Source organism: Danio rerio, chromosome 12 (assembly GCF_052040795.2).
Source record: "Danio rerio strain M-AB ecotype USA chromosome 12, GRCz13ab, whole genome shotgun sequence".
Taxonomy (NCBI): Eukaryota; Metazoa; Chordata; class Actinopteri; order Cypriniformes; family Danionidae; genus Danio; species Danio rerio.
Window position 1 is genome coordinate 22,276,737 of NC_141032.1, and position 27,622 is coordinate 22,304,358.

Consider the following 27,622-nt stretch of genomic DNA (forward strand, 5'->3'; position numbering starts at 1 on the left):
ACTTCCATAGTATTTGTTCTTTTCTGCTATGGAAGTGGTTACAGGTTTTCATATTTCTTTAGTGTTTAACAGAATAAAAGAACTTGAGGGTAAGTAAATAGTGATTACATTTTCATTTTAACATGAACTATTCCTTTAATGTGGGAATTTTATGCATTAAAAATTATCCTTTTTACTTTAGTTATTGTTGTTATAGCCTTTATGGTTCTCTTTTACTAGATCATCTTAGCATAGATTAACAATACACAGCTCACGTGGGTAACTAATAACAAAAAGCCTTTTTTAGTTTTTTTTTTTTTTGAATAAGTTTTAGTCTAATCATGTCAGAATACAATAAAAGCAATAATATTGTTAATCTTAATACTTAAAAAGCTGTTTAATGTAATTTTGTTATTTTTGCTTATCTCTGAATTATTTTTTCATACTTCTGTTAGTGATTTTATTATGAAAACGTTGTGCTGTTTCAAATGTTTTATATCTTTAAATAGAGATTATTATATTAAATAGAACACTTTGCAATATAGTAATTGTCTTTTGCTGCCACTTTTATTTAATTTTAAGTAATTTCAACTTTAAAAGTGGTTTTGTTTTAATATAGTTTTGTTATTTTTACTTGTCTCTGAAATATTTTTAATACTTATTCATTTTAATATGCTATTTCTGTTTTTATAATGAAAAAATGCTTTTGTGCTTTTTCATATTTCGTATGTTTTGTATTTTTAAATGACAGCATTTCAGGAGTTGACACTTAGATATTGCTTGACACTATTAGCAGGTTTAGCAGGTTTGGGAGAGAACCCTGAGCTCGGAGATAATTGAGCCTGGCTCCTGCCAGGTCAGTTAGCATGTAAGAGGGTCCGAGAGCAGGTAGGTCTCCCTGGTAAAGGAGGAAAATGAGAAGATGAAGTGGATGGGGGGATTCTTCCAAAACGAAGACAAGGCAGTAGGGTGAAATCAGTCTATTTATTGTAGTAGGCTTGGATCAGTCTGTTTGTATTATTGCTGATTACAGATGAGAGACCACCTTTGATTAATCATATCACGTGCTCTTCTTGAAATTAGTTTCAAAACTTCACTTAAATAAAATGAAATACTTCGTAACATAATAATTGTCATTTGCTGCCACTTTTATTTAATTAAATGTTAACTTTAATTTAGTGTTTATTTAGGCAAAATGGGACAGAATTCTAATATAAGCTTTTGTTAAACTAATGTAGAAATATAAATCAGGCAGTAAAAATGTTAGTTGCAACTCAGAAAAGTCATTATCTGGAGCCTGGTTTATAATTGACTCATCTGATGCTGGGAACTATTGGGTTTATTGGAGATTTAGTTGTTAAGTAAAACAGAGTGGTATTTAGCTATTTGTCCTTTTAACAAAATCACAGAAGATATCAGATTTATGTGTCCCTTTTGGCTAAGTGTTCGCTATCAGTCCAATTTGTTGCCCATTTTTGGTGAGCTTATTGAGAGATTTAAAATTGCCCCTTGTTTACCAATGGTTGCATAAATTCAGCCAATAAATCGTAATCTTGGCTCTCTGACTCTCTGCCTAGTTCAAATCGCACCACATCCTGATTACTTTTGCCTCTATTTCCAGGTGATTAGATAACGCTTTATTTCTGTACCCGCTGAAAAAACTCTTTCCACTCCGTCATGCACAGAAGCTGCATCCAAAATCCTGACATTTCTTTGCCTCTTAGTTTTGGGCTCGAGAGTTTTGATTGACATGTGAAAGGTCAACAGGACAGCGACGTCTGCATTGGGTGGCTTAAGGCTCTATGAGTTCTGCACCTCTAGGTCTCTCGCTATGCTGAGGTCACACCGCCACAGCGTGTGGAAATGTAAACGTTTTGGCAGAGCGAGACCTGTGTCAGTTACTCATCCTCTGGCTGTCTGTCAAACAAGATGTTTACCATGTTGATGGTGAGGAGAGTTATTTCAGCTGAGAGCTAGTCTTTGTTTTTGCTGCCCTCAAATCTCAAATATAAAGCATGAGTGGTCCACTCGCTCTTAAACCGAAAGCTCAGTGTTCTTCTAAGGCCCTGTTTACATCTGATATTAAGGGCCTATTTTGACGGTTCGTGCGCAGAGTGCAAAACGCAGGGCGCAAACGCTTTCAGGGTAAGTCAGGACGCGTTTTTTCTAATTTAAGGACGGGAAATCTGCCTTGCGCCGTGGCGCATGGTCTAAAAGGGTTGAGTTTATTTTCTTAATGAGTTATAGGTGTGTTTTGAGAATAAACCAATTAGAGTCTCATCTCCCATTCCCTTTAAGAGTCAGCTGCGTCACGCCAAGAGCGCATTCGCTGTTTACAGGACGCAAAGAAAAAATGAGCATTTCACAAGCAAACAGTTAACAGTTGACAGTTTTTTAACAGAAAACTGTTAAACAGACCATCTACTGCGTGAGAATGAGAGATAATGGAACTACTTTCACATTCGCTCTTGGATAGGGAAACCTTTACGCACAGACATCAATTAGTCTATAAATAAATAATTTATTTGGTTAAGCGCAAATATTCGTTTTAAAACTATTTCTAAATTCAGTTCTAATTTCCAGCAAACGAACAAATGAATAATAATAGCAAAATGTGCTCAAAAACCTAAGTTATATCCTAAAACACATGCTGTGCCCCATATGGTCTAAAACCTGACAGGTGGGCAAATCTAAGCTTGTTTTTAATAAAACAAATATAAATATGGATATAATAAATAATACTGCTAATAATAATAACATTATACAAAAGCAAATTGTTATGAATGAACTGAAAAAGCCTCCAGAGATGAAGAAGACATAAAAGCAGTGGTTTTTCATATTTATGTAGGCTAGAAAATAATATGTTTTGTAATATTTTAATCCTTTATATTTATATTCTATATCTATTCTTATTATATCCTATATATATATCCTTAATATTACATTTTTTTCATATGTAAAGATATTTGCCTATTGCTCTCTTGTTTGTATTAAGCAGTGCGTAAGCGAGGTGCAACTCTGCGCCGGAGTTTAGACCGGGTTAGTTTTGGTCTAATTAAAAATGTATTATAGTTTCTCAAAATAGCAACGTGCCAGCGGTCCGCCTCAGAACGCCTTCCTTTTTAGACCAGAACGCCTATGGGCGCACAAATGAGCGCTAATGCATTTGCTATTTAAACAGCGTAGTGTAACGCCTCAAAATGCACCTAGCATTTCTTCCTAGCATCTCCGTCCACACTATACCGGCTGAAAATGCACATCACGTGACCACACACACACACACACACACACACACACACACACACACACACACACACACACACACACACACTCTGGCATGCGATGCAGCATGTTCAGACATCTGAGCTCCAGGCAGTCAGCAGGTGTTTTGAGCACACTTCCCTAGGTGAGAGCAGCGCATGTCAGTTCATTATGGATATACCACTGGATCTCATTTCACTATAATTGTTAAACGTGACATTTAATTTTTCTTGTTTTCTCTATCTCAGGACTTTTTGGTCATTGAATCCATTACTTGTTCTCAGGTAACATGTTTTGAGCACAAAGATAAATTAATATAATAATTCATGTATCCACATTTACAGATTCCGCACATTAGACTGATTGATTTCCTATATTGTATAAACCTATTGTACATTATTCTTTTAAAAAGAATTATTCTTTTCTTTAAATGGCCATTATTGATTATTAAAACTTATTAAAATTATTAAAGCAAAAAAGACAGGGTATGTTTCTTATTTTCAATGAAAATTAAAGGAGGTAGTTATAGGCTTCGTTTTGTAAAAAATATGCATACAGTGAAGATGACGGCCATGTAAATATGTAGCTACACAACACCTCAATATTTTTGGTGTCTGTTTTCAATATCAAAATGAAAATAGGCAGTTCCTTAATGTTTTAATTTTATTGTTAAGCAACGTGGCCAGGGTGATGCAAATGACGTTATAAAGTAGCCTACACTGTTCCCTTTGAAGATTTACCCGACGTGTCCTTTTATGTACAATTCACACTATTAACAAATCATTAACTAAGACTTTTAGCTCAATAAACAACCAATTAGCTGCTTATTAATAGTTAGTAAAGGGTTTAAGTTTAGGGATGTAAAATAAAATCATACTTTGTTGGTTAATATCTTACTAACAGGCAGCTAATAAGCCAGTAGTAAATAGTGTAAAGTGTTATCTAAAATGATCTCTATTAACCCTCCTTAACCCTACTTTAAATCAAACTTGTGAAGTTTGAACTTACAAGGAAAGGATGCAAGACTGAACTTAATATTGATAAAATTCCCAATCGGCGAATGTCTGCAACACGGCCTCAGTTTTCAGATGTCTTCATTTTCCCTTGTCCACAACTGACACGGAGCAGCAGCATTTTAAAAAATAAAACGACCTCTTCAGGGTTTCCAAAACGCTTCATTTTCAGGCCTAGAAAACTCTGGGGTAGTGTGGACAAAAGGCATATTAGTGTAAACAGGGCCTAAGAAAGCACATGCAGTATAAAAAACCCCAAGCAGATCCCCAGCAGCGGGATGTGCTTATTATGTTCTAAGATCCCCTTAAAACATTTTTGTATTCTTTTTTTTTTGCAAGTGTTTTGAGAACATGCAGCAAGTTTTTATAAATTGTTTGTGTTGAGAAAAAAAAGTTTTTTATGTGTATGCATTGTGAGGATTTGCAGCACGTGTGCTGTCAAGCAAATGAAGGTCTTTTCTCAATTTGCTGGCATTTTTTGTAATTGCATGCATTTTCCTAAACTGCAGCACATTAAGCTCTCTCAGCCACCGTACAGAGCTCCTTTAAACCAAAACAAATCTCTTGTGCGTTTGCACACTTGGTAAATAACACTCAATCTGATTCTGATCTAGATCTTTTAGGGGCCATTTACACAACAACATATTCAGCCAAAAACATATTTGAAACACGTCGTCAATTCTCTACAGGTACTGTTTACTAATAAGGTGAACATTCCAAATACTGGCCTGGCATACACCTTTTTTGCATTGCTTCTTCACTGTTGCTGTAGCTGTTTTCATGAAAGTGTAAATGCAGATTATTTTGAAAATGTAACCCATATGAACAAAAAAAAATAATTAGCATTTATTTTTTTGCCAGCATTTTTACAGATAAAAGTTTTAAATCAGTTCAGTTCATTGTGAATGCTTCTATGCATTACGTAATATAAATATAAATCTGATTGAAACTTATAGAAGATAATTTATACATTTCTGATTAACTTCTGTTACATAATTTACAGTTTAGAATATTGAAAGTAATTATTTGAACTCTTATTATAAAGAATGACACAGCTACAATTATAAAAGCTATGTGTGATCCTTTACCACAAAACCTGTCTTAAAGGTCCATTTTTTTTTAGAAATTAATATTTATACATTACCTGAAACCTGAATAATTTTTTATTTTTTTGGTTGATGTATGGTTTATTAAAGTAGAATAATATTCACCTTGATGCAACTACCTGGAAATCTTCCGTTTAAGGGTTAAAAAATCCAAATATTCAGATAATCGCATTGAAAAAAGTATTAATTGGAGGGAAGTGTACTAAATTAAAAACCTCTTAGTGTCGTGTGAAATTTCCATTGAAAATGAACATTTCACTCAACCCCCTTGGTTTATGTTGAGTTTTTTCTTTTTAAAGAACATGAAAAGGACTTATTGTTTGCCATAAAAGTGATATTAATGAACCTACACACAGGCGCCTTTCAGACTGCATTTAGAGGTTTTTGCATATGAACTCTTCAAATATCTTAATGGAAGATAAAATTTACTTAACATTTAATTCATTTTAATCATTTTAAAGCTGTACTAAATACATTTTTGGAGTGTATGAACATTCATAGTGAAGACAATGGAAATGACAGCTTTTGTTCCTGATCTAAAAGCCACAGAAACTACATACTGAACCTTTTTATATATGTTTATGTTTGATTCTTTACTGGTGAAAGAACTTTCTGCTTTTTAAAAATATTTTAGCCTCCAGGACAAACTTCTAGAGAAGTTAGCCATCTGTATGGCATGAATGCTTTAACAACGAATCATGTTATGTTTAAAAATGAGGTTAGTAGGCAGTGCGCAGGCTCCTTTTTTTGTGGCTGTTTGACACTACAAACAGCAGTCAAAATGAAGGTCGCGCTCAAAATGTTCCACTCCATTGTGATCATATCAATGAAAACACATCATCTTCACAAACATAAGTAGGGTCTATCTTTAAATTATCTTCTGTGTGTATGATCTTCAGTGGCAGGGAGGAGTTAAACAGTCTGGTCTTTCAGCTCCCTCCTCTCTGCCTGCTGCTGGAGCAGAGATGTTTTCTTCTGAGTCTCAGTTTCACTATCAATGGAGAACCCAGAGGAACGAGGCCCTTGTGCTTTTTTCACAAAGTTTTGCTATCAGGAGCCCACCTTGAGATATTCAGGACGGGTTAAAGGCATGACCTGCTTAGGTCTGGAGACTCACCAAACCTGCAGAGGAAACTTCTTATCAGGTTCTGTGACTTGCTGCTCGAGTTTGAGAGGTGGATTTTGAATAGCTTTCATCCATTGACTTTAAAAAGTAGGAATTTGCATGACAAGGTTAGGAGGAGTAGAATTGATTGGCTGTTTATTAGAGCTGTGTGCATTCGTCTTCAGATAATCATAGTAAGTTTATTGCAGATTTTCTATCAGGTGCTCGACAGGAAGGTCAATTATTGTTCCAAATAACAGCAGCAGTAGACACGGCATAGATTGGCATGATAGGGATGTCAAAAAGCTACTTATTTTTCAAAAATAAATGACTAGTCCTGTAGTCCACTATTAGGTTGAGAGGAAGTCCTGTGGTTTGAGGTTTACATGAGCTTGATTAAATGCTTTGGTGGTGTTGTTTTTTGTAGGGGTTGTTTTCATCAGTTCTGATGCTAAATTGTTTTGCTAAATGAAACTGAATGCAGGAATTTTATGACCCAATGAAAAACACTCTCCACTTGAGTAAAAAAACTGGATTGGATGCACATTTTTACTTTGTATATTGTTTAACATGAAGAACCTGATTAAGCAGCCTAAAGCTATCAGCATTATGTTTTGATTGTTTAACCCTTCCATCCAGGTTTGGCATGTGTAAGAGTTTAATGTTTTCAAATTGATTTGTATCTTCTCACCAAGGCTACATTTACTTGATCAAAACTAAATTAATATCGGATTTAAAATATTGGTAACACTTTATTTTGATGGTCCACTTGAGTATTAGTAGACTGTCTGATTAATATCTGTTACTGCTCCTTCAACAAACGTTTAACTGACTATAAGAGACTTTGCAAGTACTTGTCAACTTACACTAACCCCAACCCTAACTCCAAACTAACAGTCTACTTATAATCTAAGGAGAATTCGTTGTCATGTAGATGCAATGCAACTTAAATTCAACAAAAGGACCTTCAAAATAAAATGTGTCCAAAATAACTGCCTAGGGGTTCCTGTTTTATTAGATTTAAAAGTGTGATTTATTCATGTGTTGTTGTTTTTTTAAGTTCAATATAACTTGGTAGTTTTATTAATGTGGAGACCAAGACATTTTGCTTATTATATGTTCAAGGTACTTATTTTTGCTAGTGATGCAAAATACATTGTCAGCCATGTTGATATCAGACATGATTGTTTAATGCTGTTGTTTTTATTTATTTATTTATTTTTGGCTCAACAAGGATGGATTATTTCATCAGTTGATCTTCAGATGCATGCCATGATTTGGTTGGTCCCTTCTACCTGATCACATGACATGCCGCAACCAGCATGTGTGCTTATGTTAATAAATTAGAGCTTATGCTAAAGGGAAGACAGGTTTTTGACAGTGTGGAAGTTCCTAATCATAAATAAGTGGACAACAGAATAGCAAGATTAGCGACTTTTAAACATGTTTATATTAGTATCTGTCAAAATTTCTAATTTGGTGAATTCCTTATCCCTTAATGAAAACAACGAGTTTAAAAGAAATGGCACTTATTCTAATTAAACTAATTGTAACTTTTTGTAAGATTATGAAGATTTTTACAGACTCTTTAGCTATTTAAAATTATCAATACTAAATAAATGACTGAATTAAACTTATGAAAAATTGTGTGTGTGTACCTGCTGTTAAATATTAATATGAAATACATCAATTATGGTGCACATGATTTCAACATCCAGGTTGATCCTGGAACATTTTTTTTATCAACCAATCAGATTTGAGGGAAATGTTTATAGTAAATCTCAAGTTTATAAACTGTGGATTTTGGCTTTTTTCTCTGGTCATAAATCATTACGAGACAAGTTCTGGGTAGAGTTGAGTTTAGCGGTAGGGGCATGGTTAGGACTGTGTTTTTAAATTCTTGCTCAAGTATCAACAAAGAGCATTGATCCTGGAATATATCTTAATCTGCAAAATTAGTTCCTCATATATCTGCCTTGAAACCATCTAGTCAATGTGTTTGCCTTTTTTTAGCAAACATTTAGAACTCCAAAATCTTAAAAATAAATTTTATAAAATGCTGACATCATGCTGTCTTGGGTTTCACCATGATGATGTAAGGCATTTTGTTCATTGTGGGGAATAACCCAATCTAAAAAGCTGCACGTTATGTTTTGCAATCAAGGAGACGTAAACATTTTTTTTTCTCCTTTTGCAGCAAGTAAAAAATTAACCTGATTAGAATCAAGGTCAATGTTGAGTCATTTGTAGTCTGGGCACCAGGAATGCAGAGGCCCACGTTATTATCTCCTTCATGGAACATTCTGTCTTCTCCTCAGTGTCATTTTTCAGCGTAAAGTATTTTCTCAGTCATTACAAAGTGTTTAAAATTAATAATACAGTTTGTTTTTATACAGATCCCTTTGGTGGCACAATTGGGGCAGAACTTGCACACTTTAGCTTTAAGTGCAACGATTCATAGTGAAAACTATAAAATGCCATCTATGTGTTCTCAGCAGCCTCTAAAGTTTCGTTTACTTAACCTCAGCTGACCTTGTTAACTGTAAACTGACTCATAGTGGGCAAAAAAATGTTTTTTTTATTTGAACTAAACCTCCTTGTTCCTTCATTCAACATTTTTGTGACACTGGCACAGGCTTGCAGCAAGTTACACCAGTATGCATAATGTATGTGTATAAAAGATCCTGTGTTGGTCTCTACATGAAATTTAGTTTGAAAAAAATTTCAAGTAAAGTGTCTGCTTCAATGTTTCAAATAGCATATGTGAAAGAAAAAATGAGTGAAGTGATGTTTTAACATCTTCATTCAAGGATTATATCCGTTTAAAAATGAAATAACATTTTTTTTGGCCTATACTTATTGGAAAATATAAATAATAATACTATAGTTTTTATTTATCAAGTTCTTAATGGAATATTAAAAAGGATTATGGCAAAGATTGGTAAAAATGTAAAAGGATAATTTAATCATTAAAAATCCATGATTTACTATTTAAGGCTCTGCTTTGATCCCTAAATTGTTAGTTCATCCAAAACTTACTTAACCTCTTGTGGTTCCGAAGCTCTGAGACAACACAAATTAGGACATTTTGGTTGAAATCTGAGAGCTCCCTGATCATCCATAGACGGCAAAGGTTAAAAGGTACCAAAAAACATCCTAAGGACCAGAAAATATTGAATAAAGATGCTATTTCTGTTTTATGTCCGCACACAAGTATTCTTGTAGCTTCTTAATGTTCTGATTGAACAAAGTGAAGGCATACGGCCTGTTTTGAGGTTTTTGAGAAGATAAGATTCTTGCTGTCTTTGGAGAATGAGGCCGCTTATAGATTACATTAAAAAATATCTTAAGGTGCTGTATGTAAGTTTTTGACTCTTCTAAAGCTTAAAAATACCATAACATGTTTGCAGATATATAGGAAACATGGTAAATGAACATTCTTGTTTATCTGAAAAACAGTGCTAAAGTCAGATATTCTGCATTGAAAATGTGCGTTACGTGCCGGTACGTCTGTCTTTGTTTTGGTCATTTAACCCACCCAATGCCAGATTAGCCAATTATATTTCAGCAATTAGAAGCAGTTTCTAAAATATGAATTTCAGGTGTTGGTTAGAACAGAAATTCCTTTTAATATGGAAAATATTAATTTAATCGCATGTCGTTGCTTTTATTTAGAACATGATTTAAATCAGCCTTTAGGCTCAACAGTCAGGCACACTGTTGGTGTCATCAATCTGGCAACCTGTGCTTGTGTTTGTTTTGAACCAGATGTGCAATACCTAGTTCAACCACTGAGTGGTCTCAAACTTTCATACTGCACCTTTAATTTGTAGTTAATATGTACAAATGTTTCATGGTGCATTTACAACAGACAGGGCTTGCGCAAATAGATTTGCTATTTGTGCGTAATTAGACACATGAGCATTTTAAATTTGCCCGCTTCATTCACGTGTGAAATTCACTTCATAATAGAGTTCGATTCATTTCATTAGAGGGGTGTCTGTTTGCCTGGTGACTTTAGTTTTGTTGCTAATGGCTGACATGGATTTTATTAAGAAAGTAACTGCAATTTATGTGCTTTAGGAAAGCTGAAATACAGAGTAGATTTGTTTGGCGTCGTGCCTGGCCCCATTAGATATTTCTGAGGAGTACCCAGCTTTGTAAGCTCATCAACTGACAAGCCGGTCAAAGTTTGATGAGCTGTCATCACATGTTGACAGAAGGATTCCCCCTCAGGACACCAACTTTAGGCACTACATCATAATCAAGCTCCTGATTGGTTAACAAGGCACAAATGTCCACCAAAGTTCTGCAAAAGATTTTTTTTTCTGCTTCAGAGATTTGCACTAATTGCACATTAAGTGCATCAAATGGCTGAAATGCTCAATTTGCGGCATGTCATTGACACGAATTACGTCATCGTGCAAATATCGCATCTATTCATATAATATATTCATTTAGAATTAACATAGGGCTGGGGGATTTGGGCTAAAATCAAAATCTCGATTAATTGAACATTTTAACTCGATCACGATTATTTTATTTATAATTTTTTTTTGCCCTCATAGTTTTCTGACAAGTTTAAATGCCATATAAAAGCATCTCTGGCGCAGCCTCCAATCATTGTCAATGTAGTGCAAAGTGAAGCAGGTCGCACACCAGAAGCGGCGTGCCGCGCAGCGCCACGCAGCGCCATGCATTTTAGAATTCTAAACATAGGTTTCTATCAGGATACACACACCGGCGCCGCAAGACGGCGGCTGTCAGCGGCGACGGCTCAGGACACAGTTCATTTTTCAGCCGCGCCACAGAGCGCCATCTGATTAGTTTCATGTTAAATATCATTCGAATGTGCGCGTCTGGTTTGTGATACTTTAAACTGTCATGTGCGCGCCGTGTCGCGGCGCCAAGCGGCGCTTCTGGTGTGCGACCTGCTTTAGGCTCAAGAATGAGTTCATTGTCCTACTTGAGCAGAGATCAGATGTGGCTGCAAAGTGGCCACAGAAGTGGAAATCAGCCACAGACATTAATATAGCAGGGTCACGTGACAAACAGAGAAAGTAATTGAGAAAAAAAAAATTCATCGATTATAGGTTTTGAAAATCGATTTAGATTACTTTTCGAGTAATCGTCCAGCCTTAAATTAACATGTAAATCACTCACACTTGACGCTTCATCCATGACTGATGTGAGCTTACCATCAAGGGTTGAAATGATGCTATGGTAATTAATAACATAATATAAATTTTTGGGTGAACTTACACTTTCAAATTTCATCAGATGATTTGTTTGTATTTGTTTTGATTAATATACCATTGTTACACTTAAATGCAATATTTTTGTAAATATTCTATAAAACTTGATAAAAAAGCATAGTGGTCACAATATTTTGCTTTAATAAATGTAACAGCACACATTCTTTCGTACAGGGAAAAAAGCTAACTGTAGAGCTGCGTTGCAATCTTATTATTTATGTCTGCAAACCCCATTTCGTCTTTGACCCCTGTGCATAATGTTTTTAAAAGCCACAATGAGCTACAAAAACTCTGCATTAACAAAAATGTCCAGTTGCATGTAGGACCTGCCATCATATGCTCACAAATTCTCTGAGCTCATGACTCTTGATAAATGTCAAGCGTTATCATGTTGTCTTTCTTTCTTGACCAATTTGAGCTGTTTTCATAATCAGCCAAGTAAATCCGGGGGACTCAGCCGAAAAGGGCAAAGAAAAATGTCTTGAGAATTTTCCCAGGAAACCTTCCAAACAGCATGCTTCAAAAGGGTCGTTTAGGAGCCTGTTGTTTTGGTAGCAGGAAGAACGTGTAGTTTTTTTTTCCTCCTCATGAATGGTGGCTCTTATGTAATGCTAGAGAGGAAATGTGTGTAATTTCGGTTGTGCTAAAGGTTAGATATTCGTTTGTTGTCTGTGTGTAGGTGTGTTAATCAAGTGGAAAAGTCCCTTTTTTGTGTGTAATATAGTGTTGTCAAAGCTATTGTAGAGGTTGGGTCAAGAACGTAACCCTGCTTTTGCTTCTGTCCACCAGTTCTCCAGCTGAGGCTCCAGCAGAGACGCACCCGGGAGCAGCTCGTTGAACAGGGCATCATGCCACGTGAGTACTGCTTCTGCCATCTAAAGCTGCTGCAGGCCCCTGCATAGGAGAGAGATGATTCATATTTACTCTTTCATGAAAACTGCTTATGAAAACAAATATCTGAAAATGGCAAGTCGTAGTTCTGAAAAGCCATTCTCTGAACCATTTTTCTCTTATAATCCAAAAAATAAATATGGCATGACATGATTTACAAAGTAATGTTGAATGACTTATTGTATTTGCAATAAAATCTCTAAACGAAAAAAACAACAACAAAATGTTTAAGCTCCTAATGTTGCGATTACCCGTGGTCACGTGACATGAGAAAAAAAGTAGACTGCAGGGCACGCATCGGGTTATGAATTTTTATATTTTCAGCCATCATTGACCGAGTTGGGGAAAGTTCATTTTAAAAGTAATGCATTACAATAATGAAGTACTCCGCTCAAAAAGTAACTAGTTGCATTACTTAGTTACTTTTTATGGTAAGTAATATATTACATTACGTCTGACTTACTATTGAGGTACTTTTTATTACCTGGCTAAGGCTGGATCTTTTTCAGTACTTGCAGTTTTTTTTTCGTCCTTTTTAAACAGAGGAGCTCTGCGATTTAAAAAAAAAATATATATATATATATTATAATAATAAAAAACACGCCGTATAACCTTAATTTACTTTTTAAAAAAACACATTAAAAAATAATACTGACCCCAGAGCTGTGCCATACAGATTAATGAAAAGTCTCTGTCCATTGAGACAATGCCCTTTTTCTTTGATGCATTTAAAATATTGAGAATACTTTTATCGCAGAAATGTAAGGCTCTGACAACTTGGTTTCTGCCTGTTCCTGCAGGGAGCAAATTTTCTTATTGAGTGCTTGATTCAATGCGACCATGTTCATTTTAATTCTAATTTTAAATTTAATTTTAATTTTAAAAATAAATATTATTACTTTTTAATTTTGGTAATAGGTTACTTTTACTCATTACTTAGCAAAGTAATATTATTACATACAATGCTTTACCCTCAACACTAATCGTTTGGATTATCTGTGTATGTGCAATATATCCATATTGTTTTGATACAGTTGAAGTCAGAATTATTAGCCCCCCTGAATTATTGGTAATGACAGTAAATAATATTTTACTAGATATTTTTCAAGACACTTCTATACAGCTTAAAGTGACATTTAAAGGCTTAACTAGGTTAATTAGGTTAACTAGGCAGGTTAGGGTAATTAGGCAAGTTATTTTATATCGATGGTTTATACTGTAGACAATTAAAAAAACAAACAGGGGCTAATAATTTTTTACCTTAAATGGCTTTTAAAAAGTTCTAAACTGCTTTAATTCTAGCTGAAAGAAAACAAATAAGACTTTCCCCAGGGGGAAAAATATTATCAGACATACTGTGAAAATTTCTTTGCTTTGCTAAACATCAATTGGGAAATATTTAAAAAAGAAAAAATCTAAAGGGGGCTAATAATTCTGACTTCAACTGCATATTGCACGCATCAGGGAGCTGCTTTATAAATGCAGGATTATAAAATTGCTTTTAAACGTGCACATTCATTCTTCACTAAAAACAACGCAAATTAATAGCACTATCTAGCAGTGGTGCGTGGAGTATTCTTGAGCCTTTCTCCAGTTTTTACACACACAAATTATTGCTAAAATTAATTTTTGCTAGTGTAATGTAGTGAAGTGATGTGATTTGTTAATCATATAATAATCAGCATAATAAATGCTTTGCACACATAGATAAACCTGTTTGATTAAAGATTCCTTAGGTTACTATAACAATTTGTAAACTTTCGTTAAAAAAAAATTGTAAACAATTTGTAAAAAAAAAGGCTTTGTTTTTGTTTTGCGTGGCCAATATTTCATTTTTAAAAGAACACACTATTATTTTGTTGGTCATAATATTAAAGGTGCTTTTTGAGTTTTTGAGTCTTCTAAAGCATAAAAATACTATAATATATTTGCAGATATTTAAGAAACATGTTAAGTGAACATTCTTGTTTATCTGAAGAATAATGCTAAAGTCAGATATTCTGAAAATGTGTGTTATATGCCGGAACGTCTGTCTTTGTTTTGGTACCTTTAACCCACCCAATGCCAGTTTAGCCAATTAAATTTCAGCAGTCCGGGTTGCCCTTGTGGAAAACAGCTTATTTGATTCATTCAGTCAAGAAGGCTTTCAAAGCATGTGCTTGTGACCAAAATGCAACATCAGGTGGACAGTAGCAGACTCCAAAATGAGACACAGATTCAGAGTTCCACATAAAGTGGTTATTAACTAGCAAATAATATAAATATTACAAACGTAAACATTAGGTGAGCAGGTTACACTGTAGCCCTGTGTCCTAACAACACGCTACGTGGCAAGATTTGCAGTGATAAGCTATTTAGCTGTTTGTACCAGACGAAACATGACAGAAATTGAAATCCATTCAGAAGCAAAGAATAGTGCACTTACTGCACCTTAACAAAATATAAGGCTTTTAATCTAATTAATAAATATTAAACCATTATTTTTTAGAAAACATTACTTTACCATTATTAAATGTACATGCTGTTCCATTTCAAACGGTTAATTTTTTTTTCAAGATCTAAGGTGAACTATTTGCTGCTGCTTTCAGTAGTATGGCAATAAATGCCATGTAAAAAATGACTCAAATTATTGGCATTTAACACTGAATAAAACACACGAGGTGTACCTGAGCTAATTATTGTCAGTTTAACCTGTTGTTCAGCTGCAAGAAATAGAAGCCGTTTTTAAAATATAAGTTTCAGGTGTTGGATTGGACAAAAAATCCTTTTAATATGTAAAATTCCTTTTACTGCGTGCCTATTGCTTTTAGTTAGAACACAACTTAAATTAGCCTTAAATCAGCCTTAAGGCTCAATAGTCAGGCATGCTCTTGTTGGTTTCGTCAATCTGGCAACCTGTGTTTTCGTGCGATTTGAACCAGGAGTGCAATACCTAGTTTAACCCCTGGGTGTCAAACTTACATACTGCACCTTTAAATGATTGATTGCCTGTCTTAGCTGAATAATACACAAGATAAAGAGCTTTGAAAAATCACCTTAAATCACAGTCACAATATTATTCAAAAATACTGCAATTATCACCACCATGTTTTCTGTATTGCCTTTTTCTGGTCGCAGTGAAGACCATTTCTTGATTAGTTACCAAATATAAACGATTTTGTACAGCCTTATTGCAATAATTTTTATTATTTTAAATAATCAAGAAATTGTACACAATGAGACCATAATAAAGAGAATTGTGGAATGTAAAACCCCGGGCGTCCAAAACACGTTATTACATGTTTTTGTGTAAACTCACAGCCTTTCACAATGTCTCTTGTGTCTATAATGAAGCTCACTGTAAGTCATGTGAACAATCCTTTCTGTTTATGTGCATTTAAGAAAGGAAATCAGTTGATGCTGTGGTTTCTGTACCACGTCTGCTTTTGAATCAGTTGTTTTTACTCTCGCTCATAGTTGTAGTTCAAAGGCTGGCACGGCTGACCAATGTATGTTATTTTTTTGAATGCTCACCACACTTCATTTTGTTATTGCTCATATTCATTTTTTTCCGTTTAAGTCACAAAGCAGCATGTGAGAACTCTCACACCCCTGCTGAACTTTTTTCTTTTATTTCCTCTGTTCATCTCCAAGCTGGTCAATGAGAGTACTCTGCATGCTCTTTCATAACTTACGTAATATAAGGCACCTTTTTTGCAGGGATTAAGAGACCCGAAGGGCACCGTTTAGTCTGTGTGCTAATCTCTGTGTGGGCCCTCCATCAGCTCATGAGGGCAGACACTAAAGAGCAATTCCATGCAAATGTCAACCTTTCTATTAAAACCATTTAGCTTTCACCAAATAGTGAAATCCTTTCAGAGATGTTTGTGCATGCTTGTATTTTACACTGCTGTAAAAATAACCAGAGATGTACAGTTGAAGTCAGAATTATTAGCCCCCTTTGATTTTTTTTTTTCTTTTTTAAATATTTCCCAAATTATGTTTAACAGAGCAAGGAAATTTTCACAGTATGTGTGATAATATTTTTTTCTTCTGGAGAAAGTCTTATTTGTTTTATTTTGGCTAGAATAAAAGCAGTTTTTAATTTTGTAAAAAACATTTTAGGGATAAAATTATTAGCCCCTTTAAGATATATATATATTTTTTTTTGATAGTCTACAGAACAAACCATCATTACACATAACTTGCCTAATTACACTAACCTGCCCAGTTAACCTAATTAACCTAGTTAAGTTTTTTTATTAAAACTGCAAAAATCGAAAATAAAATCATTAGTGCTGGGCAAAGATTAATTGCCACTAATTGCATCAAAAATAAAAGTTTGTTTGACATAATAAATGTGTGTGCTATGCATATTTATTATGTATGTATAAATACAAACAAGCAAGCAAATATTTGAGAAAATGTTTATTTATATTCAGATAAAATATAGATGTATGCTACAAATTACATATAAATTTAAATATCTAAGTAACAAAACTTTTTGTGATGTTTTGTTTTCATGTATGGAGCAATCCCAGCATCATGGATGTAATATTTGCAGTAAAAACACAAATACACAGAGAAAGTATATGTTAACATTAAATTAAAACATTTGTTTATATTTTCTAAAACAGCTAACCAGTTATGGGCTCAGAAAAAATATCAAATTGTAAAGCTTTTTAGATTTTAAATGAGGAAAGTAAACATGCGTTGGGGATGTGACCAAAAAAAGTTAGCGAGTTTACAGTATACGACATACTTTGTTGAAATTCTGTGAATGAAGCTTCACAACCCAAAGAAATAATGCTAATCAGATGTTGAGTTGACTCACTATAGAACAAAAATCATTGATTTTATTTTATTTGACATTTTTGCATTTATGAGGAAAAAGTTTAATTATGGATGTGACACCTCTCTGTTATGAATGTGACAGATGTGAAATTGTCACCTTTGTAACTTTGGTAAATTGAATATAATTATTTGAAACATTGACAGATGCTTTACAGTACTGTAAAATATAAGCCCACACAAAATACCTATTTTGGTGAAAAGTTGATTACATTCATTCTTCATTTTTTTATGGCAAGGTTGATTTTTGCATGGAATTGCTTTCTCCGTGTACCACAATTTTCACAAGTTTGAATTTTATTTTATTTTTCAAAAATTTCCCAAATAATGTTTAAAAGAGCAAGGCAAATGTTCACAGTATGTCTGATAATATGTTTTCTTCGGGAGAAAGTCTTATTTGTTTAATTCCGCTAGAATAAAAGCAGTTTTAATTTTTGAAAAAACATTTTAAGGTCAATATTATTACCCCCTTTAAGCTATATGTTTTTTCGATAGTCTAACCCTGACCCTAACCCTAACCCAAACTATCTTTATATAATAACTTGCCTAATTACCCTAACCTGCCAAGTTAACATAATTAATTTAGCTAAGCCTTTTAAGCCTTTAAATGTCACTTTAAGCTGAATACTAGTGTCTTGAATAATATCTAGTAAAATATTATTTACTGTCATCATAGCAAAGATAAAATAAATCAGTCATTAGAAATGAGTTATTAAAACTATTCTGTTTAGAAATGTGTTGAAAAACATCTTCTCTCCGTTAAACAGAAATTGAAGAAAAAAATAAACGGGGGCTAATAATACTGACATTAACTGTATACATAATAAATATATATAATTCACAGTTCACACACGTATATCATGTCAAAACTAATTTTTCAAAACTAATTTTTATTTTGGATGCAGTTAATTGCGATTGATCTTTGCCCAGCACTAAAAATAAAATAAATCATGTTTGTTCTACAGAAAGACAACTCTAATCTTTATAACTCTTTTTCTGCTTCTTTTGGTTTGTGCAGTTTAATCTACAGAATTTCTACAAAGTATGATGTGTATACTGTAAATTTGCAAACTTTTTTGGTCACATCCATCACGCATGTTTATTCCCTCAGTTAAAATATAAATCACGTTTACAGATGGATATTATTATGATGTCTCTGTGGTTATTTATCTTTTGGAAAAAATAAACGGATGTTTCAATATACTGTTCATTTATGTTTCAAATTTTAAATGTCACACATCCATGAAGCTGGAATTACTTTTACAGCATTTAGACAGACTGAAGGAGGCTGAAGTGTGTGCTGATGGCCTTGTGTCCGCACAAGGCTGATTTTCTCTTTCTTGACTGATTTCTTGCTTTTTTGTGTGTGTGTACAGCCCTGAAGAGCCCTGCAGCTTTCCATGAACAGATTCGCAGCCTTGAGAGAGCCAGGGTAAGAGAAACCCACCCGGCCCCATCTGGGGGTCTCTGATCCCTCCTGAATTCTATTCAGGGTCCCTCAGCTCTCTGTAATGGGACACATGTGAACCTCTCAGTTGACTTGATAGCTTAAGCCTTCTGTAAATGTGTTTGTTATTTACAAAGCGCAGAGGAGATTGTCATGGTGGTTTCTTTCTGATCCCTGAATTACTGAGGGATTTAGTTTTCTGAAACTCTGTATCCTTTCTCTCTGTAGACTGAAAATTTCCTAAAGCACAAAATACGCAGCCGCCCAGAAAGGGCTGAGTTGGTCCGCATGCACATCTTACAAGGTAATCCTCCATTTACAATGCATGTAATGACAGCTAATCTGCATACTGGGAAAAGTTTTGTTGAGTCTACTGCCCTTCTTGAACAAAGCTGTAGCCATTCCAACACTATTGATTTTGTCCATTTAAGTCAGTTCTGATTAATTTAAATGATGTTTTCAGATGTCTCAAACCAATAACAATAGATTAAACTGTTCCAATTAAAAGAATCAGATCATCATTTGTTTCAGAAATCTGGCTACATTTGAGTCACTGAAAAGAATGGACAGAAAACTATTTTTTTTTTTGTCTGAGAATTAAAACACAATAGTAATGTTTTGTCTTATTAGTAGTTATATGTTTGCCAGTGGTGATAGCTTAAAATGATTATTTAAAAAATAAGAAAGAAAGTTGTTACTTTCATTCACCTTTGAAATGAAAACTGGATAATATGAGAGATTTGTTTTTTCTGTTGATTGTCTATTGAGTCACAAATTTGATGTTTCCAGCTTTTCATAAAGAAATGTACATACTTTAAAAAAGTATTAGAAAAAGTAAAGTATGGAACAGTCTAGCACTTTATCTCAATAACAGATTTAATTTAGGTTTAATCACATTTGAAGGCATACAGTTGAAGGATAAGTTATTTCTGATATTTTTTGTTTCAGAATTTTCTTTTGTATTTTTTTTTAGTTCAGCTGGAATAAAAGCAACGTTTTTAATGTTTTTTTTTCTTAAGGTATGCTTAATATTATTAACCATCTTAAGATTTTTTAAAATTTATTTTAAGGTAAAATTTTTGCTATTAACAAATCATTAACTAACACTTTTAGCCCAAAAAACTTCTAATTTCGGCTTATTAATATTTAGTAAGGTAGTACTTAGTTTAAGCATTGGCTAGGATTAGGCATGTAGAGTAAGATCATACTTTATACATACTAAACAGCCTATATCTTCATAATTAGCAAGTAATAAGCCAGTAGTTAATAGTATTAGGGAATAGGGAATTGGAATTTAATAGGGATGCTCCGAATCCTCTGATCGATCGGCCGATAATCACATTTCATGACTTGATTGGTGCTCGCTAATCTGGCTGATCTCATGAACCAATCACAATTGTTGTTTACAAGCAGAGAACGCATTAGAACTGAAATCTTTTTATACATCAGAACTGAAAGGTCTGTGTTTTCAACAATATTGAAAGTTCATTAAATCCTGGCTGGAAATATTAGGTTTATAAAATAAAAAAGTAAAAAAAAATTAACTTGAATATTTAATAATATAACTAATTGTAATATAAGCATTGTAATAAGCAGTAGTTTATAGACCTAATTCTTTTTAGGAAAGAAGTAATAAATTTATAAGTATGAATTTTAAATTCTGATGCATTAAAAAGCTCTCTAAACTTCATCGAGACATGTTGAATTCTTCTTTTATGATTTGCAATGTTTTTAAATTGCTTTGGGGATTTTTCTGCCATTTTTTTATCTGTTTTGTTCTGTAAAGTTGCTTCTGACCAGGACATGCCCACACTAAATGGTTAAGTATCTTAAGCATAAGTATCATACTTGGACTGAAAATGTGCTTGATGCATTATAAAGCTTGAAGCATCAGAATTGGTACCTGGTTTTGGCTGATCACCATGACAAGGTATTGGTACTCAGTATTGGCTGCAAAAATCCTGATTGGAGCATCCCTAATGTTTAAACTAAAGTAAAAACCCTAGTTAACCACGTTAAGCCTTTAAATTGCACTTTAAGCTGAATACTAGTCTCTTGTAATATATTAAGTACTCTCATCATGGCAAAGGCAAAAAATGGCAATTTATGGGTTAAAAACTTTATTCTTTTTACAATAATTGTGACATATTTAAAAAGATTTTTAATAGGCTATTAATTTTGAGGACAAGTGTTGGTTTGGGTGATTGCTGTTCAAATTGTCACTAATTTTTGGTGGTTTGGCAGAGACCTTGGCAGAGCCTTCACTGCAGGCCACCCAGTTGAGACTAAAGAGAGCTCGACTGGCTGATGACCTCAATGAGAAGATTGCACAGCGCCCCGGCCCAATGGAGCTGGTGGAAAAGAACATCCTGCCAGTGGACTCCAGCCTCAAGGAGGCCATAATTGGTGAACATTCACACTATTGTAGCTTAATTACATTGGCGTAAGGGATAAACATTTATGAAATATTGTCATTTGTGTAATTTGTGTTCTTTGTGTAGATGGTCAGATGCAGTACCCTAGAACTCTAGAAGATCTAATTGATGAAGACAGTGGAGATGCTTTTTCACCAGAGCAGCCAGCCAGTCAGGAGTCCCAGGGATCTGCAGCCTCACCTGCAGAGGTCAGGACTATGGAGGAGACCTCACCGCTGCCCAATAACTTGCTACAGGTAGTTCTAATTACTTTCTTTGACTTTTGACAGAACATTTAAGCCCAATGTATTCTTTAGGTTTCATACTTTTGTGACAATTTGCATAAATGCATGATGCAAAATTCAGCACCAGCATAGTACTCATATACTGTCCACGCATTGCCTGATTTTTTTAACCAAGTTTACAAAGTAGGGGTCTGTACACTGGTCTTAGAGTTTGGCTTGATTACAATTATAATGTCATTGGTACAGTTCAATTCAATACCACAGTGCTTTCCACAAACAAGTTCACCTATGATTGGCCATTGTGTTTACACGTTCAACAGAAACGTCTGTGATTGCACTTGAACAGCGGTGATCAATAGTGCCAAACACAGATACATAAACACTTAATCTATTGAACACCATGCCTGTCAGATGATGCTTCAGTGGATTGCTTATGTATCTGATGAAAGATAACGGCACCTCATGTATTCACCAGCAGGTTAAAAGCTAACATTTTTATGTTACAGCTTTTTCCAAAATGGATTAAATTAATTTATTTCCTCAAAATTCCTCACACAATACCTCATAATAACAATGTGAAAAAAAGTTTTTTGAAATTGTTGCAAATTTATTAGAAAAAAAAACCTGAAAAGTCACATGTACATAAGTATTATTTGCATTTACCGTTAAGCTCTAAATTGAGCTCAGGTACATTCTGTTTCCACTGATCATTCTTGAGATGTTTCAGCAGCTTAATCGGAGTTCAAAATTCTCTGGTCTAATTAGACTAAAAATGTACTCTTTGGAGTAAATGCCAGGCATTACGTTTGGGGAAAACCTGGTACCACTCATCACCTGGCTAATACCATCCCTACAGTGAAGCATGGTGTTGGCAGCATCATGCTGTGGGGATGTTTTTCAGCAGCAGGAACTGGAAGACTGGTCAGGATAAAGGGAAAGCTGACCGCAGCAATGTACAGAGACATCCTGAATGAAGACCTGCTTCAGAGTGCTCTTGACCTCAAACTAGAGCAACGGTTCATCTTCCAGCAGGACGATGACTCAAAGCACACCGCCAAAATATTAATGGAGTGGCTTCACAACAACTCAGTGACTCAATGTCCTTGAGTGGTTCAGCCAGAGCCCAGACCTAAATCCAATTACACATCTGAGGAGATATCTGAAAATGTCTGTACACAGTCTCTTCCCATCCAACATGATAGAGCTTGAGAGGTGCTGCGAAGAGGAATGGGCAAAAATTCCCAAAGATAGGTGTGCCAAGCTTGTGGCATTATATTGAGAAAGACTTGAGACTGTAATTTCTGCCAAAGGTGCATCAACAAAATATTGAGCAAAGTTTGTGAATTCTTATGTACATGTTATTTTTCAGGTTTTTTATTTTTAGTAAATTTGCAACAATTTCAAAAAATCTTTTTTTACATTGCCATTATGGGGTATTGTGTGTAGCTTTAGAGGAAATGAATGAATTTAATACATTTTGGAATAAAGCTGTAACATAACAAAATGTGAAAAAATAAAGCGCTTTCAATACTTTTCGGATGAACCATTATATGCTTCCATTTCCTCTCTATTAATCAGTGTTTGGGAAAGACTGTCCCAGCAAACTCACAAGCAATGAAGTGTGTACATACAGAGTTGTGAGCTTTTTAATTAGTTGAAGTCTATTAGTTACTCGCATTTGTGTCCCGCCTTCCTCGCCATATTATGCAACTGCAGCATAGCGAATATGCAACAGATGATACGTTGTACATTAAAATAGGTTATGATCTATTACTGAGCCGATTCTGAAACAATTAGTTTTGACATCCCTCTTACAAAGTTTCTGCAACTTGCACAATTTGCTTTGTCAGAAAAGAAACAAAAAGATTGAATCAGAGTGACAACATGTCTATTGTATTAAAAGAAATCTTCAATAATACTTTAAATTAGTAAAAACAACCTCATCGATTATAACAGAGAGAAATGGCAATCACTTAAAAAAGCATGAATCTTTCTTTTATGTTTGTCTGTGTTTATTTATTTATTTATTTGTGGTTGCAAGTGTAGTCTACTTTGAAAGGGTTTGCATTTGAGTGTGTGTTTACTGTTTACATTAAAAAAATCTGTTAACTGCTGAAGTTTGCTTCGGGCTTTTGACTTGGCACTTCAGTCACACACACATGTTGGTTTGACAATGCTCTTTTTTTCAGCAAATCCAACATACCCAACTTATCCTTATCATGATGGTTTGGGCTGTGGTTCATCTCTGATGTGAATCAGTCATACTAAATTACAAAATGAACAGCTATCGATGACTTGTGACCACTTGTGTGTGTGCTGTGTGGCTGTGTATGCTGACTCAGAATGCACACTCATGCAACAAGCAGGAATGACCCTATGCATGTATAGAGAGACATTCTACTAACCTTGATGAACAGATCGCTTTTTTGATCATTTTCAGCCTTTGCAATAGACAGACTCAAGTGGCTTATAAAACCAAAGGTTAAAAAAAGACTTAACAAATGTGATACAAACAGTTCTTTCCATTTTAGCACCTTCTTTTTCATAGTCGTTACTTAGCAACAGGGGCACACGGCTGCTGGCTTACAACCAATAACAGTGTGAACACAATCCCCTTCAGTGCAGGAGGAGTAATCGAACACTGGTTCAGACCAGACACTCAAACTAAGGCCCCGTTTACACTAATGCGTTTTAGTTTGAAAACGCATAAGTTTTGCTACGGTTACGCCATCCGTCCACACTACTCCGGAGTTCTCGAGCGCCGAAAACGGAGCGTTTCGAAAACGCTGGAGAGGCCGTTTTCATTCTGAAACGCAGCTGCTCCGTCTCAGTGTGGATGGGGAAAGACGGAGACATCTGAAAACGGAGGCGGGGCTGCAGACATTCGCCTCTCTGATTGGGGCTTTTCCTCAATATTAAGTAGCCTAACACACAGTTCAGTCCTGAATCTTCTCCGTGTAAGTTCAGACTTCGCAAGTTTGATCAAGGCTGCATCTCTTCTTCTCAGTTTGATATGGAAAACATACCGAGGACACGCGTCAATCTTCACAGGGAACAGTGTACTTTATAACTTCATTCACATCACCTTGGCTACGTTGTTTCACTTTCTCAACAATAAAATGTAAACTTGATATAAGGAACTGCCTATTTTTATTTTAATATTAACAACTAAACAGACAGCAGAAATGTTGAGGCGTCGTGCTGCATGAGCATCATCTTCACTGTGTGGATATTTATAACAAAACGGAGCCGGTAACAACTGCCTCCTTTCAATTTCAGTGAAAATACGAAACACACCCTCTCTTTTGCTGAATATCAGTTTTAATTATCGATAATGGCCATTATAAAAGTATAACATACAATAAGTTTATACATTATAGGAAATAAAGGCAAGCGATCAGTCAATATACAGAATGCTACGTGCTTACATTAATCATTAACTTATCTTTGCGCTCAGCCAAAACACGTTACCTGAGAACAAGTAATAGATTCCAATGACCAAAGTCAGGGAATATGTCGTTAGATAAAGACAACAACATGAATGAAATATCACGTTTAGCAAATATAGTGAGATTAGATCCAGCGGGAGATGCTTGATGAGTAGTCCGACTAGAAGAGCTGTCATCTGGGTAGATGGGCTCCAGCCTCCAGCGATTGCCAAAGTGTGTGTGTGTGTGGTCACGTGATGTGCGTTTTCAGCATTTTGGTGTGGACGGAGAGCAGTTCAGAAACGCTGGGTAAAACGCGAGTGTGGACGCGGATCGTTTTCATTCTAAAACGCCGTTTTAAAACTAAAACGCACTAGTGTAAACGGGGCCTAAGTGTCAAAGCACCTTTAGGGGGCACGTTTACTATGGTCCAAGTGTGATAGCTTTACGATGCCACATTAGTGTTGGTCTGGATTCATACTCGCTTGATTTCATTGTGACAACTAAAGATAAATGCAAATGCATGAATGTTTAAAGACACACTCCACGTGGTAGAATATAATGCTGGGCGATCTGGCCTAAAATCTAAATCTTGAATAATTGAACATTTTAACTCAATTATGAGTAATGAATAATTGTTTTATTTTTATGCCCTCATAGTTTACTGATAAGTTTTGTACTGTAAATATGCTGCTCACATAATACAAGTCAGAGATTTCTGAATGAAGGGTGCATTACTTGATTTTAAAATAATTGGAGGAAACACTCATTGCCTATTATCTATGGTTATTTATTGAACATCAACATTGAACAATGAAATTAAGACACAGATTGCCTGAAACAAACAGTCACTATTCTTATAAAAAAAGTTAAATAAATAAATAACTTGCTCTTTTGGAAACAATTTTTTTTTTATTTTCAATGTTTTTTACATTAATAGTAGAAAATAAGCAGTATCTCTTCTAAATAAAATAAACTAAAAAGCCTGTAAATAATAGTTTAAACAGTGCATTTCTTGCGTCTTGTGCAAATAAATATTTTAATGTAAATAACAATTTTAATGTAATGGACAATTTGCCATCACAAGACATCTCTGACGCAGCTTTAAATCATAGTCAATGTAGTGCAAATTAAGGCTCAAAAATGGGTCCATCATCCTTCTTGACCAGAGATCAGATGTGGCTGGAAAGTGGCTGCATAAGTATAACTAAAGGCTTAACATAGCGTGGTCACATGACTTCACACATGGTGTGGAAAGTAAGCGAATAATGACCGATTACTTCAAAGTCATTTGAATGGACCTGGGCAAATTTGATCGATTATAAGTGAATGTTGATTTGGATCACTTTTTGATTAATCGCCCAGCCCTAGTAGAATATATCATAGGTTTATTGTGTTGTGTGTCTGTCTTTGTAATGACACATGACTTTTACTTTATGTAATATAAATATTTCAAGGTACATTTGAAGTGCAGTATGTGAGCTTAAGTGACATACAATTTACATTTATTATTGTCAGGTGTATAAACTATACATAGTATACAGATTTTGTTACATTATAAAAAGAAAAATTGCATAAACTAAAGAAAATAATAAAAACACTATTTACATCCAGGGTAGAAACGCATGTCATAATATAATTCCTTCCAGAATTATCTCAAATGACCACCCTCATTATACACATGAGGATAACATAGAATACAATGTGAATATACAGTTAAAGTCAGAAATTTTTGGAGCTTCCTAACCTGGGTCCATTATGCTTGGGTCATTAGGTCCACACGGAACCTGCACACGCAGAATTCCACAGAATTCTGCTGATTTTTAGCCCATCATTGATTCTGTTTATTTACTTGTGTAAATATATATATAAATTCATATTTGTTCAGTTTTTTAATTAATTACAGTAATATTATTGACTAATATTAAAATATTTAAATGATTTATTTACAATACAGTTAGCAAAGTAATATTTTCTGTCTTTAAGTAGATAAATTATGTGGAGAGATTTGCTTTGTTTACCAAAAAAAGTGGATCTAATTGAATTTGCATCGTAAACATGAAACACAAGTTAAAATGGTATTACTTTTTATATCATATATTAGGATTTTAGTTATGATACTCCCAAAATCATTCCGCTTAAATCTGCAGATTTTTAACTAAACTCTGCTCAGAAATAGCCAAAAATGTCCGCGTATTTTATCTGACCCTAGTCATTAGTTTTAGCAGCTGAAGGCCAATCAGTGAGACTGTCTTTTTTTTTTTTTTTTTTTGTGGAGGATTAATATCCAATTTGTAAATTCTTTGGTCATCTTGGGGATAAAATTAACTAAAGCAACATTATTGTTCTTCTAACGAGCTCGCTGAGGCCCCCTTGTGGGCCGGGACCTCCCTGTTGGAAACAGCTGGCCTACAGAACAAACCATCGTTATACAATGACTTGACTAATTACCCTAACCTGCCTAGTTAACCTCATTAACTTACTTAAGCCTTTAAATGTCACTTTAAGCTGTTTAGAAGTGTCTTGAAAATTATCTAGTACAATATGATTTACTGTCATCATGATGAATATAAAATAAATCTGCTATTAGAGATGAGTTATTAAAACTATTCTGTTTAGAAATATGCTGAAAAAATAAACAGAGGGAC

At 34.5% G+C, this 27,622-nt stretch overlaps 1 protein-coding gene across 6 annotated transcripts in view; it reads left to right on the forward strand.

Moving 5' to 3' along the window:
- The window catches only part of mrtfba (myocardin related transcription factor Ba), a 63,023-nt gene that overhangs the window by 16,911 nt on the left and 18,490 nt on the right, over positions 1 to 27,622 (forward strand). For 3 of the 6 annotated variants that reach the window (XM_087276120.1, XM_087276119.1, XM_087276121.1), the window contains exons 1-6: positions 6,344 to 6,534; positions 12,509 to 12,574; positions 18,817 to 18,872; positions 19,116 to 19,191; positions 21,132 to 21,293; positions 21,389 to 21,558. In XM_087276120.1, coding sequence (XP_087132246.1) covers positions 6,357 to 6,534; positions 12,509 to 12,574; positions 18,817 to 18,872; positions 19,116 to 19,191; positions 21,132 to 21,293; positions 21,389 to 21,558 — 708 coding nt within the window. In that variant the 5' untranslated portion in view covers positions 6,344 to 6,356. Of the gene's footprint in view, positions 1 to 6,343; positions 6,535 to 12,508; positions 12,575 to 18,816; positions 18,873 to 19,115; positions 19,192 to 21,131; positions 21,294 to 21,388; positions 21,559 to 27,622 lie in introns of those variants that run through there. The other 3 variants (XM_087276122.1, XM_087276124.1, XM_087276123.1) reach the window with 1 other exon arrangement.